Source organism: Oxyura jamaicensis, chromosome 12 (assembly GCF_011077185.1).
Source record: "Oxyura jamaicensis isolate SHBP4307 breed ruddy duck chromosome 12, BPBGC_Ojam_1.0, whole genome shotgun sequence".
In the NCBI taxonomy this organism is placed as follows: domain Eukaryota; kingdom Metazoa; phylum Chordata; class Aves; order Anseriformes; family Anatidae; genus Oxyura; species Oxyura jamaicensis.
The window spans coordinates 1111470-1126429 of NC_048904.1; the positions used below are offsets into that span (position 1 = coordinate 1111470).

General features: G+C 38.4%; 1 protein-coding gene across 1 annotated transcript in view; it reads right to left on the reverse strand.

Moving 5' to 3' along the window:
* CACNA2D3 (calcium voltage-gated channel auxiliary subunit alpha2delta 3) overlaps positions 1-14960 on the reverse strand; it is a 437646-nt gene that overhangs the window by 38375 nt on the left and 384311 nt on the right. Inside the window, exons 22-24 of the mRNA XM_035337879.1 lie at positions 13542-13603; positions 12583-12627; positions 4899-4961 (exon numbers count right to left, since the gene is read on the reverse strand). Of these exons, the coding sequence (XP_035193770.1) occupies positions 4899-4961; positions 12583-12627; positions 13542-13603 (170 nt within the window). The remainder of the gene's footprint in view (positions 1-4898; positions 4962-12582; positions 12628-13541; positions 13604-14960) is intronic.

Sequence of the window (14960 nt, forward strand, 5' to 3'; positions counted from 1 at the left end):
GTGCAGCAGGCTATGACTTGGTTGCCATCACTGAAACATGGTGGGACCACTCCCACAACTGGAGTGCTGCAATGACTGGCTATAGGCTCTTCAGAAGGGACAGGCAGCACAGAAGGGGTGGTGGTGTGGCTCTCTGTATTAGAGAGTGTTTTGATGTTGTGGAACTTGAGGCTGAGACTGGGAATGATAAGGTTGAGTCCCTGTGAATTAGGATTGGTGGGAAGGCCAACAAGGCAGGCATGCTGATGGGGGTCTGTTACAGACCACATAACCAGGATGACGAGACAGATGAGGAATTCTACAGACAGCTGGCAAAAGTTGTAAAACTGTCAGTTCTTGTCCTCATGGGGGACTTCAACTTCCCAGACATATCCTGGACATGCAATACAGCACAGAGGAAGCAGTCCAGGAGGTTTCTAGAGAGCATGGAAGTCTCCTGATGCAGCTGGTTAGTGAGCCTAACAGGGAAGGTGCCCCGCTGGACCTTCTGTTCACAGAGAAGGACTGGTGGGAGATGTGGTGGTTGGGAGCTGTCTTGGGCACACTGACCCCAAAATGGTAGAGTTCTCTATTCCTGGCGAAGTCAGGAGGGGGACCAGTAGAACTGCTGTCTTGGACTTCTGGAGGGCAGACTTGAGTTGTTCAGGACACTGGTTGGCAGAGTCCCTTGGGAGGCAGTTCTGAAGGGCAGAGGAGTCCAGGAAGGCTGGGCACTCCTCAAGAAGGAAATCTTAAAGGCTCAGGAGCGGTCTGTCCCTACGTGCCCAAGGACAAGCTGCTGTGGAAGATGACTGGCCTGGCCAGAGAGCGGTGGCTAGCTTAGGGGAGGAAAAAAAAAAAAAAAAAAAAGAGGGTTTATGATCTTTGGAAAAGAGGGCAGGCCACTCAGAAGGATTATAAGGATGTTGTAAGGATGTGTAGCGACAAAATTAGAAAGGCCAAACCTCATCTGGCGCTCAGTCTGGCTACTGCTGTTAAAGATAACAGAAAATGTTTTTATAAATACATTAACACAAAAAGGAGGACTAAGGAGAATCTCCATCCTTTACTGGATGCAGGGGGACACTTAGTGATGAGAGATGAGGAAAAGGCTGAGGTGCTTAATGCCTTCTTTGCCTCAGTCTTTACTGGCAAGACTAGTTTTCTCTGGATACCCAGTACTCTGAGCTGGTGGAAGGGGATGGGGATCAGAATGTGGCCCTCACAAACCATGAGGAAATTGTTGGCGACCTGCTACAGCACTAAGATGTACGTAAGTCGATGGGTATGGATGGGATGCACCCGTGGGTACTGCGAGAACTGGTGAAAGAGCTGGCCAAGCCACTTTCCATCGTTTATCAGCAGTCCTGGCTATCGGGGGAGGTCCCAGTCGACTGGCGGCTAGCAAATGTGATACCCATCTACAAGAAGGGCCAGAAGGTTGACCCAGGAAACTGTAGGCCTGTTAGTTTGACCTCAGTGCCAGGGAAGTTCATGGAGCAGATTATCTTGAGTGTCATCACATGGCATTTGCAGGGCCACAGGGTGATCAGGCCCAGTCAGCATGGTTTTATGAAAGGCAGGTCCTGCTTGACTAACCTGATCTCCTTCCATGACAAAGTGACGTGCTTGGTGGATGAGGCAAAGGCTGTCTGTGGATGTGGTCTACCTTGACTTCAGTAAGGATTTTGACACTGTTTCTCACAGCATTCTCCTCAAGAAACTGGCTGCTCTTGGCTTGGACTGGCGTACGCTTCATTGGGTTAGAAACTGGCTGGGTAGCTGGGCCCAAAGAGTCGTGGTGAATGGAGTTAAATCCAGTTGGAGGCCGGTCACTAGTGGAGCCCCCCAGGGCTCGGTACCGGGGCCAGTTCTCTTTAATATCTTTATCAATTATGTGGATGAGGGGATCAAGTGCACCCTCACTAAGTTTGCAGATGAAACCAAGTGTGTGTGTTGATCTGCTTGAGGGTAGGAAGGCTCTGCAGGAGGATCTGGATAAGCTGGACCGATGGGCTGAGGCCAGCTGTATGAGGTTCAACAAGGCCAAGTGCCAGGTCCTGCACCTGGGGCGCAACAACCCCAAGCAGAGCTACAGGCTGGGAGATGAGTAGTTAGAAAGCTGCCTGGCAGAGAAGGACCTGGGAGTATTGGTTGATAGTCGGCTGAATATGAGCCAGCAGTGTGCTCAGGTGGTCAAGAAGGCCAACAGTATCCTGCTTTTCTAAGAAACAGTGTGACCAGCAGGGCTAGGGAAGTGGTTGTCCCCCTGCACTCGGCTCTGGTGAGGCTGCACCTCGAGTACTGTATTAAGTTTTGGGCCCCTGGCTACAAGAAGGACATGGAGGTGCTCAAGCTAGTCCAGAGAAGGGAACAAAGCTGGTGAGGAGTCTGGAGAACAAGTCTTTTTGAGGAGCGGCTGAGGGAGCTGGGATCGTTCAGCCTGGAAAAGACAAGGCTCGGGGTGATCTTATCGCACTCCACAGGTACCTGAAAGGAGGCTGTAGTGAGGTGGGGGTTGGTCTATTCTCCCACATGCCTGGTGACAGGACGAGGGGGAATGGGCTAAAGTTGCGCCAGGGGAGGTTTAGTTTGGATATTAGGAAGAACTTCTTTACTGAACGGGTTGTTAGTCACTGGAATAGGCTGCCCAGGGAAGTGGTTGAGTCACCATCCCTGGAGGTCTTTAAAAGACGTTTAGATGTAGAGCTTAGGGATATGGTTTAGTGGAGGTCTTGTTAGTGTTAGGTTAGAGGTTGGACTCGGTGATCTTGGAGATCTCTTCCAACCTAGATGATTCTGTGATTCTGTGAAGTTAGAGCTTTAGCCAAAAATGTCATTCCTCTAACTAAAAAAAAAAAAAAAGCAAGTATTAACTTTTTTTTTTTTTTCTGTAAAACAAACAAGCCCAAAACAAAGCATCAAGAACAACAAAAAACACTTGGGAAACTTGGCATATTTTTCAAAACATATAGGTGTGCAAAGTCTCCTAGAAACAAAAGGAACTTTTGTGGTTTACATGACTTGCTTCAGTAGCCGTAGCTGATGAAGAAAGATTATCCTTACTATGGGAGAGGCAGTCAGTTAACATCAAAAAGTCCAAACCATAAATGACTAATATAACCTCAGATAGTAATAAACTTGAGTTTTCAAGTTGTGCTTCAGTATTATAAAGAGATTTCAGTGACAGTCTCCCAGCTCAGAAAACAAACAGGCAAGACTCACATATGCTTGATGTTATGGGCAGGAATAGACATTGCTCCAAGGAACTTAAAATCTGACACGTATCTAGCCTAGTTATGATCCAACATCTATCTGTCCATAATATATTCTTCATAGGAATATGTAATAACTAGTATCAGGTAATCTACCAAAGAAAACATCTCTTCCTAATTATGTTTACTGGCTGTAGCCAACTATCAACTAGCAAATGAATTACACAAATACCATGCACAACAACAGGGGGACAAACCAGACAAAATGTTTTCAGTGTATCATCATTATTCTACAATGAGTCTTATTCTTGGGTCATTGCTCAACTAAGTAGAAAATATATATTTGATAGATATAGGGGGAAAAATGTTTCTAACATCATGCAGTTAATGTTTAAACCACATATTTTTAGTTCATGTCATTTTATGGGTACACCCTTGAATGATCTTCATAACATGCTTGACATTTTTAAGGGTGGAAGCAATACATGTAAAACAAAATAATAAATTTCAGCCCTCAGTTTTGAATATAAGACAGCATATTGTTAAGAATGACTACTTCACAATTCAGTACAGTATCTGTTTAGCAGCTAATGCTCCAGAATAGTTTGGAAGGATAATAGTTTCAGGAAAAAATATATTTTCCTTGTCTATTAGTTGCTAGCAGACTCAACCAAAATGGTGCAAGGGACAGAGGGATTGTGGGGAAAGATTATCCAATTCCTTTTGAGCAATGAAATAAACATCTGTATCATTTTACCTTAAGAAGTTTCAGGTTCAAGGCTGCAATAATTCAAGTTTTTAATTTAAAAGTGAAATGTTCAGTTTGGCTTCTTTTTGGCCATCCACTTATAGTGCCTTTTTTTTTTTTTAAAAAAAAAAAAAAAAAAAAAGCCTCCTCTCAAGTTCCAGTCACTCTTCTAAGTCACTCAGAGCTCTTTCTAATAGCTGTTTCCCAGTAACCAGCCTAGTCATAACAAATTTAATTTTCCTAAGGGCTGAGTATGGATTACTCCTATGCACAGTCCCAACACACACAAGAAATTCAATTTCAGACAACTCTGGCATAACTGGGGCAGCATCCCACCAGTTCTCAGGCAAATGTTTATGAGGAGGATAGTGGTGGGTTCTTAATGAAGTTTGCAGAAATGAAGAATTATACATTCATTTTTCAGTTAGTTTCCATGAATGCAAAGCAAATTAATCTTTTAAATGATCTAATGATCTCTCCATTAATTATGATCCTTGTCCTCTCTATTTGTGGTGCTGATTGCTGAGTTTTAGTCCTTCAGTGGCTGTAATACACTTCAGAAAACAAACTGTTCAGCAAACACCTTTGTAAAATTTCATTATCTGAAGTTTGAATGTAAGAGCTCTGCATGACCAGCCTTCTCCCTTCCTCCCCACCCTTCACAGGTGGCAAAAATGCCAGAATGAATCTTTCTTCTTGGGGTAAAAATTTCATATGGAAGACAGACAGTTCTGCAGCAAACAAGCCCTTTCAGAGAACAGTTACGAGTTCATGACTCTACACCACTGGGAAACAGAAACTGAGCTCCTGTGAGAGACAGCTCACATTATTTATTGAAGGAAGTTTTTAACTTCATGCTACTAATTACTTAGCATTTTAAGACAGTGGCCTATTTTAAATAAATAAATAAGATAAATCAGTAATAGCAGATAACTGAATAAAAATCTTTCACTTACCTGCCTATAGTCTTCAGACACTAAAATAAATCCATTGTTATCTATTAGGTAGCAATTGATAGACTGAAAAATAATAAAAAAATACAATTTAGATTTTTGGTTTTATGATACAGCAATAACTTAGTTTACTTTCAAATTACTTCTAAATAGATAAAACTTGCTTTCAGGTTCTTTTAATGGTTTACATAACTTCTAAGTGGATATAGTCTCAACTCATGGGATGTTACCTGATTTAGTTTTTATACAGTTAGTTCATGCAAAACGAAACAAAGGTGTATATAAAAATAAAAGATATAAAATAATTATAACAAACATTAAAAGAACAGGATCAGTCTTTTTCTAATTCATTCTTAAAAGTATTTTCATGTAACAAAGTTTGCAAAGGCATAGAACTTTGTTGCTCCTGATGGCTTATCCTGTGTTTGGAGAAAAACATCAGCACAAAGTCATTACCCTAATGATGTATTAATGAAAACACAGTGTCAGCCTGGAGGACCAACAGGGGACCACGTAATATTTTTTAATTTGGTCATTGGGAGAGGGGAACAGAAACTTCTGTAAAAGAGGCCCCACAGGTCTCCTAAAAGCTTTTCAAATTGTGTTTTTAATTGGGAACTGGATTCAGAGGTAGGACTGTTAGCTTTTCATATATCAGACTTATAAATTGCATAAAACTAGGTAAACTCAAATCAATGCTTCCCTCCATACGTGCATGTGCTATTTTAACCTTAAGTGAATTATTTGCTACAGGCAAAGCTTTAATTACTGTGCTTCAGAGTTTAAACATAAGGTTCAACTCAAACCTCGATATAACTCAGTTTCTCTTCATTATTGCCAAATACCTACCTCAGTGTTAAATCTTTAACATATTTCTAGCATTATTCTAAATCAGCAAACATTTTAACATTGTTCCCTGATTATTTAGTGACATTTGTTTAAAAAAATAAAAATAAATTGTAGGGTGGCTTCCAATACAGGAATCATCGTGGCTTTGCTACTCATTCAAAACATTTCCGCTGTGAAGGGGCTGAATAGAAACATGATAAAATGTGCTTTCTGCTACACCCTGTACACATCCAGCAAAATCTCTCTGAAGTTTTATAAAGGAACGTAGGGCTGATTCTGCAATAGCAGTTGTGCAGGGTGTTGTGAAAATGCAGCCTGATTTTTCAAGAGATTCCTAGATAAGTCTGATTCTCACTCTGGCCATACATTATTGTTCTGTGAAACTGCAGAAGAGGGATTGGTAGAAATGCTGACATGAAGTTTGGCTTTGAAAAAGCGAAGAAACCCAAACCAGTCAAAAGTTTGAAATGAATGTAATTCTCTAATGCAAATGCAGGCTATTCTTTCTAATACGGGAACTAAGCTCCTGACGCCTCTAGTGGCAGAAAACCCGTCAAAAAGGAAGTTGAAACAACTCAGTATTTCCAACCCTTGATCTGCTAGAAAGCCAGAAACTGTCAAATGCAAGATGATGATTCTGGCAAGCAACTGAGCCGAGCTAATGCATTCAGAAGAGGCAGCTACTTAACCTCAATGGTGTGTGAAGAGTGGAATTTCAGATGTTGGACTGTAACTCCACAACACTGCTATCCCCAAAGTCTATCATAAACCTCCCATGAACTTTATTAAGAGAATCACAGAATCATCTAGGTTGGAAGAGATCTCCAAGATCACCGAGTCCAACCTCTGACCTAACACTAACAAGACCTCCACTAAACCATATCCCTAAGCTCTACATCTGAACGTCTTTTAAAGACCTCCAGGGATGGTGACTCAACCACTTCCCTGGGCAGCCTATTCCAGTGACTAACAACCCGTTCAGTAAAGAAGTTCTTCCTAATATCCAAACTAAACCTCCCCTGGCGCAACTTTAGCCCATTCCCCCTCGTCCTGTCACCAGGCATGTGGGAGAATAGACCAACCCCCACCTCACTACAGCCTCCTTTCAGGTACCTGTGGAGTGCGATAAGATCACCCCGAGCCTTGTCTTTTCCAGGCTGAACGATCCCAGCTCCCTCAGCCGCTCCTCAAAAAGACTTGTTCTCCAGACTCCTCACCAGCTTTGTTCCCTTCTCTGGACTAGCTTGAGCACCTCCATGTCCTTCTTGTAGCCAGGGGCCCAAAACTTAATACAGTACTCGAGGTGCAGCCTCACCAGAGCCGAGTGCAGGGGGACAACCACTTCCCTAGCCCTGCTGGTCACACTGTTTCTTAGAAAAGCAGGATACTGTTGGCCTTCTTGACCACCTGAGCACACTGCTGGCTCATATTCAGCCGACTATCAACCAATACTCCCAGGTCCTTCTCTGCCAGGCAGCTTTCTAACTACTCATCTCCCAGCCTGTAGCTCTGCTTGGGGTTGTTGCGCCCCAGGTGCAGGACCTGGCACTTGGCCTTGTTGAACCTCATACAGCTGGCCTCAGCCCATCGGTCCAGCTTATCCAGATCCTCCTGCAGAGCCTTCCTACCCTCAAGCAGATCAACACACACACTTGGTTTCATCTGCAAACTTAGTGAGGGTGCACTTGATCCCCTCATCCACATAATTGATAAAGATATTAAAGAGAACTGGCCCCGGTACCGAGCCCTGGGGGGCTCCACTAGTGACCGGCCTCCAACTGGATTTAACTCCATTCACCACGACTCTTTGGGCCCAGCTACCCAGCCAGTTTCTAACCCAATGAAGCGTACGCCAGTCCAAGCCAAGAGCAGCCAGTTTCTTGAGGAGAATGCTGTGAGAAACAGTGTCAAAATCCTTACTGAAGTCAAGGTAGACCACATCCACAGACAGCCTTTGCCTCATCCACCAAGCACGTCACTTTGTCATGGAAGGAGATCAGGTTAGTCAAGCAGGACCTGCCTTTCATAAAACCATGCTGACTGGGCCTGATCACCCTGTGGCCCTGCAAATGCCATGTGATGACACTCAAGATAATCTGCTCCATGAACTTCCCTGGCACTGAGGTCAAACTAACAGGCCTACAGTTTCCTGGGTCAACCTTCTGGCCCTTCTTGTAGATGGGTATCACATTTGCTAGCCGCCAGTCGACTGGGACCTCCCCCGATAGCCAGGACTGCCGATAAACGATGGAAAGTGGCTTGGCCAGCTCTTTCACCAGTTCTCGCAGTACCCACGGGTGCATCCCACCCGGCCCCAGCGACTTGAGTACTAAGCCAACAAAGTTCTTTTGAGGATACTTATTTGCAGTCCTCATGCATGAAAGATTAATCTAAAGACAGTAAATTAGAAAAAATATTTCTCCACAGCATAGAAAATAATTAAGAGTAGTTACATTGAGTAAGATAGAGTGTAGTCTTCATTTCGTAATTTATGGTTTACATACAGTTGGGAAAACACTGCTGTGACTCAACAGTAAGTATATGCGTGTCAAATCTCTAAGCCATTCATAAGTACTGTTCAAAATTTTAAGTGATGCTAATGATAGCTAACTGCTATCAGAGACAGGCAGTAAGTGGAATCTGCATCTTGTCAGAGGTGTTTGAAGATAACTAGGCTTCTATTTCTATCAATTTTAGAAACATTTAACAACGGGGAGATGTTCATTCAGGACTACTCATTCACCTATCAGCCAGCAAGATAACTTATTTTCACTATTTGGTACTACACTGAAGGAACATTTTGCAAATGAAATTTAGCATTGAAAGAGGACAGTGGGGTGCATTTATTTGCCCACTACATCAGCAAATCTCAAATAGAAAATGAGAAATGCAAAAATAACACATGGGATAATAATATTACATAGACTAGAACTGTATGTCACAATGCTTCACAGGTGTTGGAAGTGAACTACACACAGGTTTGCCCAAAGGTTCAAGTTGAATGAATTTCAGATTTCAAGGGGAACATTCCATAGGTGGAGAGTCCCCGAGCTTGTAAAATAGAGCAGGCATTAAGTCCAGAATAAACACACCAAGAATGTTGACTGAGATCTGAAAACACATTTGGAGTACAGTAACTTTGATCAAGTTCAAGTCCTCTATGTATTTGTCACAGCTCCAATATATAACAACAGTAATGGAATGTTGTAAGGGTTAAGAAACCAAATAATAATAATAATAATAAAAAATAAAATGTGAGACTAAAAAAAAAAAAAAAGAAGAAAAAAATGAGCAAATTCTCAAAAGAAAGCAAAAAATACTTCTGAGGAATTGCAAATCTGTCATGCAACTGCATTTCAGAATCAAATTCCTCAACTAATTCTTTGCATGACTACTGTGACACTCTATTTCCATTAGTTTATTTTCTTAATACTTTTAAATGCTTTAATTTGTACAGTAATTATTCATTAGATATTTTCTTACTGTTGAGAAAAGATATCTGTGGAATATTATTGGGGATCTATAATACTTGATTGAGTCCTATTAACAGTGTATTTTGTCAAAAAAAAAAAAAAAAGCTTGGAACCTCTAAATTATCAAGGTTCAAAAAATTTCTCCCTGTGTTGATCCTCCTGCTGATGTCAATTGAAAATAACTGAAAAGCTTTCGAGCAGCATATGAATGTAATATCATGTAATGTAATATCATATGAATGTAATATCAATATTTTAGCAAAGTATATGCCAGTTCTTATGAACTGCCAATGTGATAAAAAGGAAAAAGTGGATTGGTTTTGGCTGTGGCCTCTTGGAATCCTTATCATTGTACACTCAGTTCTTCACATGGACAGACCATAAGCATCTGTGCAGCAATGATAATATGTCAACAATTCTTGTCTGGATGAAGCAGTTGAGCATGTTGCAGCCAGGAGAGTCCTTTACAGAAAAAAAAATGTGTACTGTTAACTATTCTGTCACAAAGGCTATCTCAAATGAAGGAAGTAATCTCTGCTCAGCCTTTAATCCTGAAAGTGTGGTGCCTTATGCTAAACGAGATTTTACATAGCACTCTGTGCAGACTGTGTGCAGTTATACTTCTCAAGCTGGTTGGCTATGACTGGAAACCTATTGATATGGAATATTTAAAGGTGCTGGAAACAACTCAAGGTAAAGTATGCACCTTAAATCTATAGCAAGTTATAATAAAACAAGGTCAGGAAACTTTAGCTAATTAGAAGTTCCACAGATCTGGTTTGTCAACGGGTGCATGATCACTTTTAGGAGAATGGGACAATAAACATGAGATCTTAAAATCATTGTTAATGCAAATGACAGCCTGAAATTGGGGATAAACAAGTACTTTCACACACACACACCTGGGAGGAATCTGTTTTGTTTTTTTTTTTTGGTTGGTTGGTTTTGATATTTTTTAATGTGGAAATTAAAAGTTTACTTTACTTGGTTAAAATAATACAAGCTGTAAATGGAGAAGTCTGTAAGTCTTTACAACTAGAAATGCTAAAGATGTGTTGACTCATAAGGTCCATTTCATGGCCAAAGATGGCATGATCATCACAATTCTGTGTTTTGCAAATTTTCTTTTCTATTATTTATTACTATCTCTGTCCTTCAGATATCTTCTTCTGCTGAAGAAGTTAATGTTCTACTCTTATAATTGCTGACGTCTGAAGTTTTGCCTTTGTCTGTGGAATGGTTTTTGTGATCTGAAATTCATACTGATCAGACATATTTAAATATATATATATATATCACTGCACATGCATCCTGGACTCATTTTTCAATAAAACACATTTCAACGTCACAGCATATGGGGTTATGAAGTAGAATACTAGAAGTGTGATTGCTAAGATGGATGATGTATCTTTAAAACTTTTTATAATTTTATACAAAGGTAATCCAAAAATTAAAATATTATTGTTTGCCTTAAAGAACAACATATATAATGTAATAACAATCAATGTTAGAAAGCATTCTCAAATAGGTTTGTGAACTTTTTTGACCATAGTTAATTGATTTTAAATTACATGTCCTCCAGAAAGCCCAACCCAGCTCAATTTTCATTACAGGAAATATCACAAAGTACTTTATGTAACCACTTTTGTTATTTGTTGTTGTTTTTGTTTGTTTGTTTGTTTTAATGTGCTGAACAGCCCTGAATGAATCTGGGGCTACTCCAAATGAATCACCTACTGAACAGGTACGAATACAGTCAGAACAGCAGTCCAGGTGGTGGAAAATGTAGGGATTTCATTGAAAATACATTAATACAAGACCTGCAGCATCTCTGTGAAAAGAAAGGTGTGTCTAATTCAAATGCTGAAACAGTCAGAAATAAATCTTTACGTCCAGACTAGAAGACGGATAAGAAAAGACAACAGAGAAACAGAGAAAATTAAGACTTATGGAATACGACAAATAATGTATGTTGGTTTCTATTGTAAAAAGAAGAGACAGGAACTTGTGAGAACTTGAAGATCTTCAGAAGAGATGAGGAGGAATTGTTTAAATATCAGAGATTGCAATGGTGGGGGGAAGCAGTTTTCAGTTTGCTGTACAAATACTTTTTAACACTTTGTTGAAAAGGGTTTTTGGCAGCAAAAGCTAAGAACACAGTCACTGCTCACTTCTGGCAATACAGATTAGCAGCTTCTCTGAAAACAACTGAGATGTATAAAAACAGAATAAAACTGTATGAAAACTTTATAATTATATTAAACAGTAGTATTCTACTCTATAAATAGATTGCAAAAACATTACATTGGCATTAATTACAGAGGCAAGCAGATTCTTGCCTTTTAATGTGTGTTTTGCAACAGTTCTTTTGGATCCCTGTATGAAAAGAGAATTTCCTATTCATCTGATTTTTTGCTATGGTTCTCGAATATTACTAGAATTACCATTTTTCAGGATAGTGCCATTGAATTATGTGAATACAGCCTGAAGTTTTTCTTTCCAGTCGTATGAGTTTGTATTTTATGATACTTTATTGCAGGCAGTTTGTTCAAGCACAGTTATCAGGTGACCCAGATTTCCTCACACAATTCATTCAGTTTGGAGATCATGCAATGTTGTTATCAATAATTGGTTTATGTTTTCTTCCAAATTACTGGTAAGAACTATATCTGAAATAATATCTAAAACCCAACTCTGATTTGCTAGAATCTTGCATATCTAATTCCTCTCCATGTATCAACACAGCCCGTACTTTGTTAACCATTTTTGAATTCACTCAACCTGTGATTCATTGGTTGCTTGAACAAAATGTCATATGTAATAATATTAAATGGCTTGCAAAAACCTATGCATAAGACACTAAAAATATTATTTTTATCTACCAAATTAAATATTATTTAAAAAGTTACTTTGGTGAGTTCATTAAGAACTACTGACTCATGTTATTTCTTTTCTATTTCTGAAGTGCTATTCATGTAATACTACTGCATAGATTCAATTCTGCATTCATATTATACTGGTAATAATTTATTTAATACTCGTGTTAACATCAGAGACTAGCTTCTACCTCACGTGGACAGTAAAGAAGTAAAAAATAAATGCTTTAGAATAGTTTCAAAACTGGATTAATAAAACAAAATTTACTCCAATGCATATTTGAAATATCACTGTCAACCTCATAAATAAATGGATGTTTGTAAGTAGTCATAAAATATCTAATATAAATTGCATTATATTTAGAAGGTGATTCCTAGTTATGCTAGAAGATTAATTTTGTTTGAACATCACAATGTACATTACAGTCAACTTCATGTTTTACTGCAATAGATGTATAAATGAAAAATAAAGTTCTGATAAATACTTACTTCATCATCACAACTTATAGAACATCTGCCATCAAGAGATGCACACTAGAGACAATACCAAAAATCAATAAAATATTTTCAGTTTTAGTTTTATAATAACAGAAAGTGACATTTCCAAAATCAAGGTGAGCACAATTATAAAGATTTGGACATTGATTAAATTTTTATCAAAGCCAGCAATTGTTCTAAAAACAAGAGTAGGAAAGTATTCAAGCTGGTCACCAATCCTGTTCTGTTCATATCCATAGAGAAAGGGTACATTCACAAGGTATCATTTTCAACTGTAATAAACACCTTCATCTCCTTTGTGTTAGCAGCTTTTGACCATTTGTCAACAAGAATACATGACTTTCCAGTGGGGTGGGGTAGGACCAGCATTTTAGGAATCATTCTCTGAAATAGTATGGTTCCAATCTATACTCAAAATAGGGATGAAATCTCCTAATAATTAAAAAATGTCTGATTACCTCTTCAATAAACACAGCTTCTATATACTAAAAATTTATAGATACCGAGCCTGATTCAGTAGCCTAGCTGACTAATCAATGTACGTGATATTGGAGTTAACTGAATGTTGAAAGAAAGGTAGTAAGTTGGCAAGAAGACATATTTCTGCCTGTATTTCTATATCACTGAAAATGAATAAATATAATAGCTTGGTCTGCTGTTCCCCTTTTTCTGACAGAGAAAATTAATGTGTCAGATCAACAAAGTAACTCCTTATATATAGGATCGTAAAAGTAATTATCTTCCTATTTGCTTCACTGAAGATGGGATCAAGCACACTGAATACTCTCTTCAATAATATTGAACTGGAAGGTATATATGAAGAGCTAACCATTTATATAACTCAAATACATTGTTTGCAGTAGCTTTGTGGAAAAAAAATGCTGATCAATTGCACAGTTAGAAAGGTGCTATGGATTCAATGGCAAGAAAAATTTCAGTTTAAAACATACCTGTCTGCTTGCAGTCCAAAATTTCCGCTGGAAAAATTCAAGTTTCATCTGGATACCTACAGCTGGGAAATATAGAAATAAAACTGATATGTTATAATACAATTACTTAAAATAAATCAGAAGGAGAAATAGTCCTATAATGAAGAGAGAAAGCTACTCTTGCAATAAAAAAGACACAAATAATTAAATTGGAGACCACATAGTCACATTTTAAATCCTTTATAGCTTGCTTAAATATGAAGATATTGCTAACATAATAAGCAGAGCAACCATTATTCAGATTGAATATGTCTCCATATTAAGCAGCAGAAGCTGGACATATATATGTTTAAAACTATCAAAAATTCTTATTTTACTGGCAGCAATATAACAGCTGTAGGAACATACATTATGTATTTTGTGCTGAAACCCACTAATGTTTGCTGAAGCAACAGGAGAATATTGGTCAACATTTCAAGTGATCATTTGTTACTGGGTCATTTCATCCATGAAGTAAGATGAAGATAAGAAGCCTTTTCCTAACATAAGATCTTTAAAAAATGAAATTTCTACAAAACATAAGAGCATCCCTCTTCATGCAGGTGAGAGGATACAAGTAGCTCTAGTTTTAGCTCTATTTAATATTTTAATATTTTTTCATATTAATTCATAGTTTTAGCTCTATGAATTTTGAGGCTTCTTAAACAGACTGCAATGGGAAATAAATGATCAGGGATGAAAACTGAGCCTGCTCCCACTCAAACAATTGCTCATGATTTCAGGAGTAGTCTAGATTTGTAGAAACTGAAGGGCTGGACATTACCAGTTACTGTCTTCCTTACTTTTTCAAAAATGACTCAGTTTATTTCTCAACCTCTTTTAGAGGAGCTCTACCACTAATCTATGAGGTACAGTATCATTTAATGAGGTAAAACAGTAATGCATCTTAAACTTTAATCTACTCTGGTCAAGGTCATACAATGTTATAATGGCAACATTTAAGTATAACACGGAACAGAATACATATTTCCCATAATAGACTTTTGAAAACCTTGTAGTTATTTTTTTAAAAAAAAATTAAGTGCTGCATGATCTGTATCTATGTTTCAAGATAGGAGGAGAAAACACAACTTCCATAAACACTGTATAGTGAAAGAAGCATAGGAATTTTCTTTGAAGAGGCAAATCTTACTGAGAGATTTTATCTCACCATTGTTTCTTTACTTTTTTTTTTTTTCTTCACTGTCTTGGAGAATCCACATAGCAACCTCCATATCAGTGAATGAATAATTTCTAAATATCCAAGTGATATATAAAAAATGACAATTATGGATATTTCCTATAATTCATCCTATAAGTATATGAATCAATCAATATTCAAAAGAATTAACAATGCCTGTGTATGGAATAATATTTTTTTTCAACCCTTAACATGATACC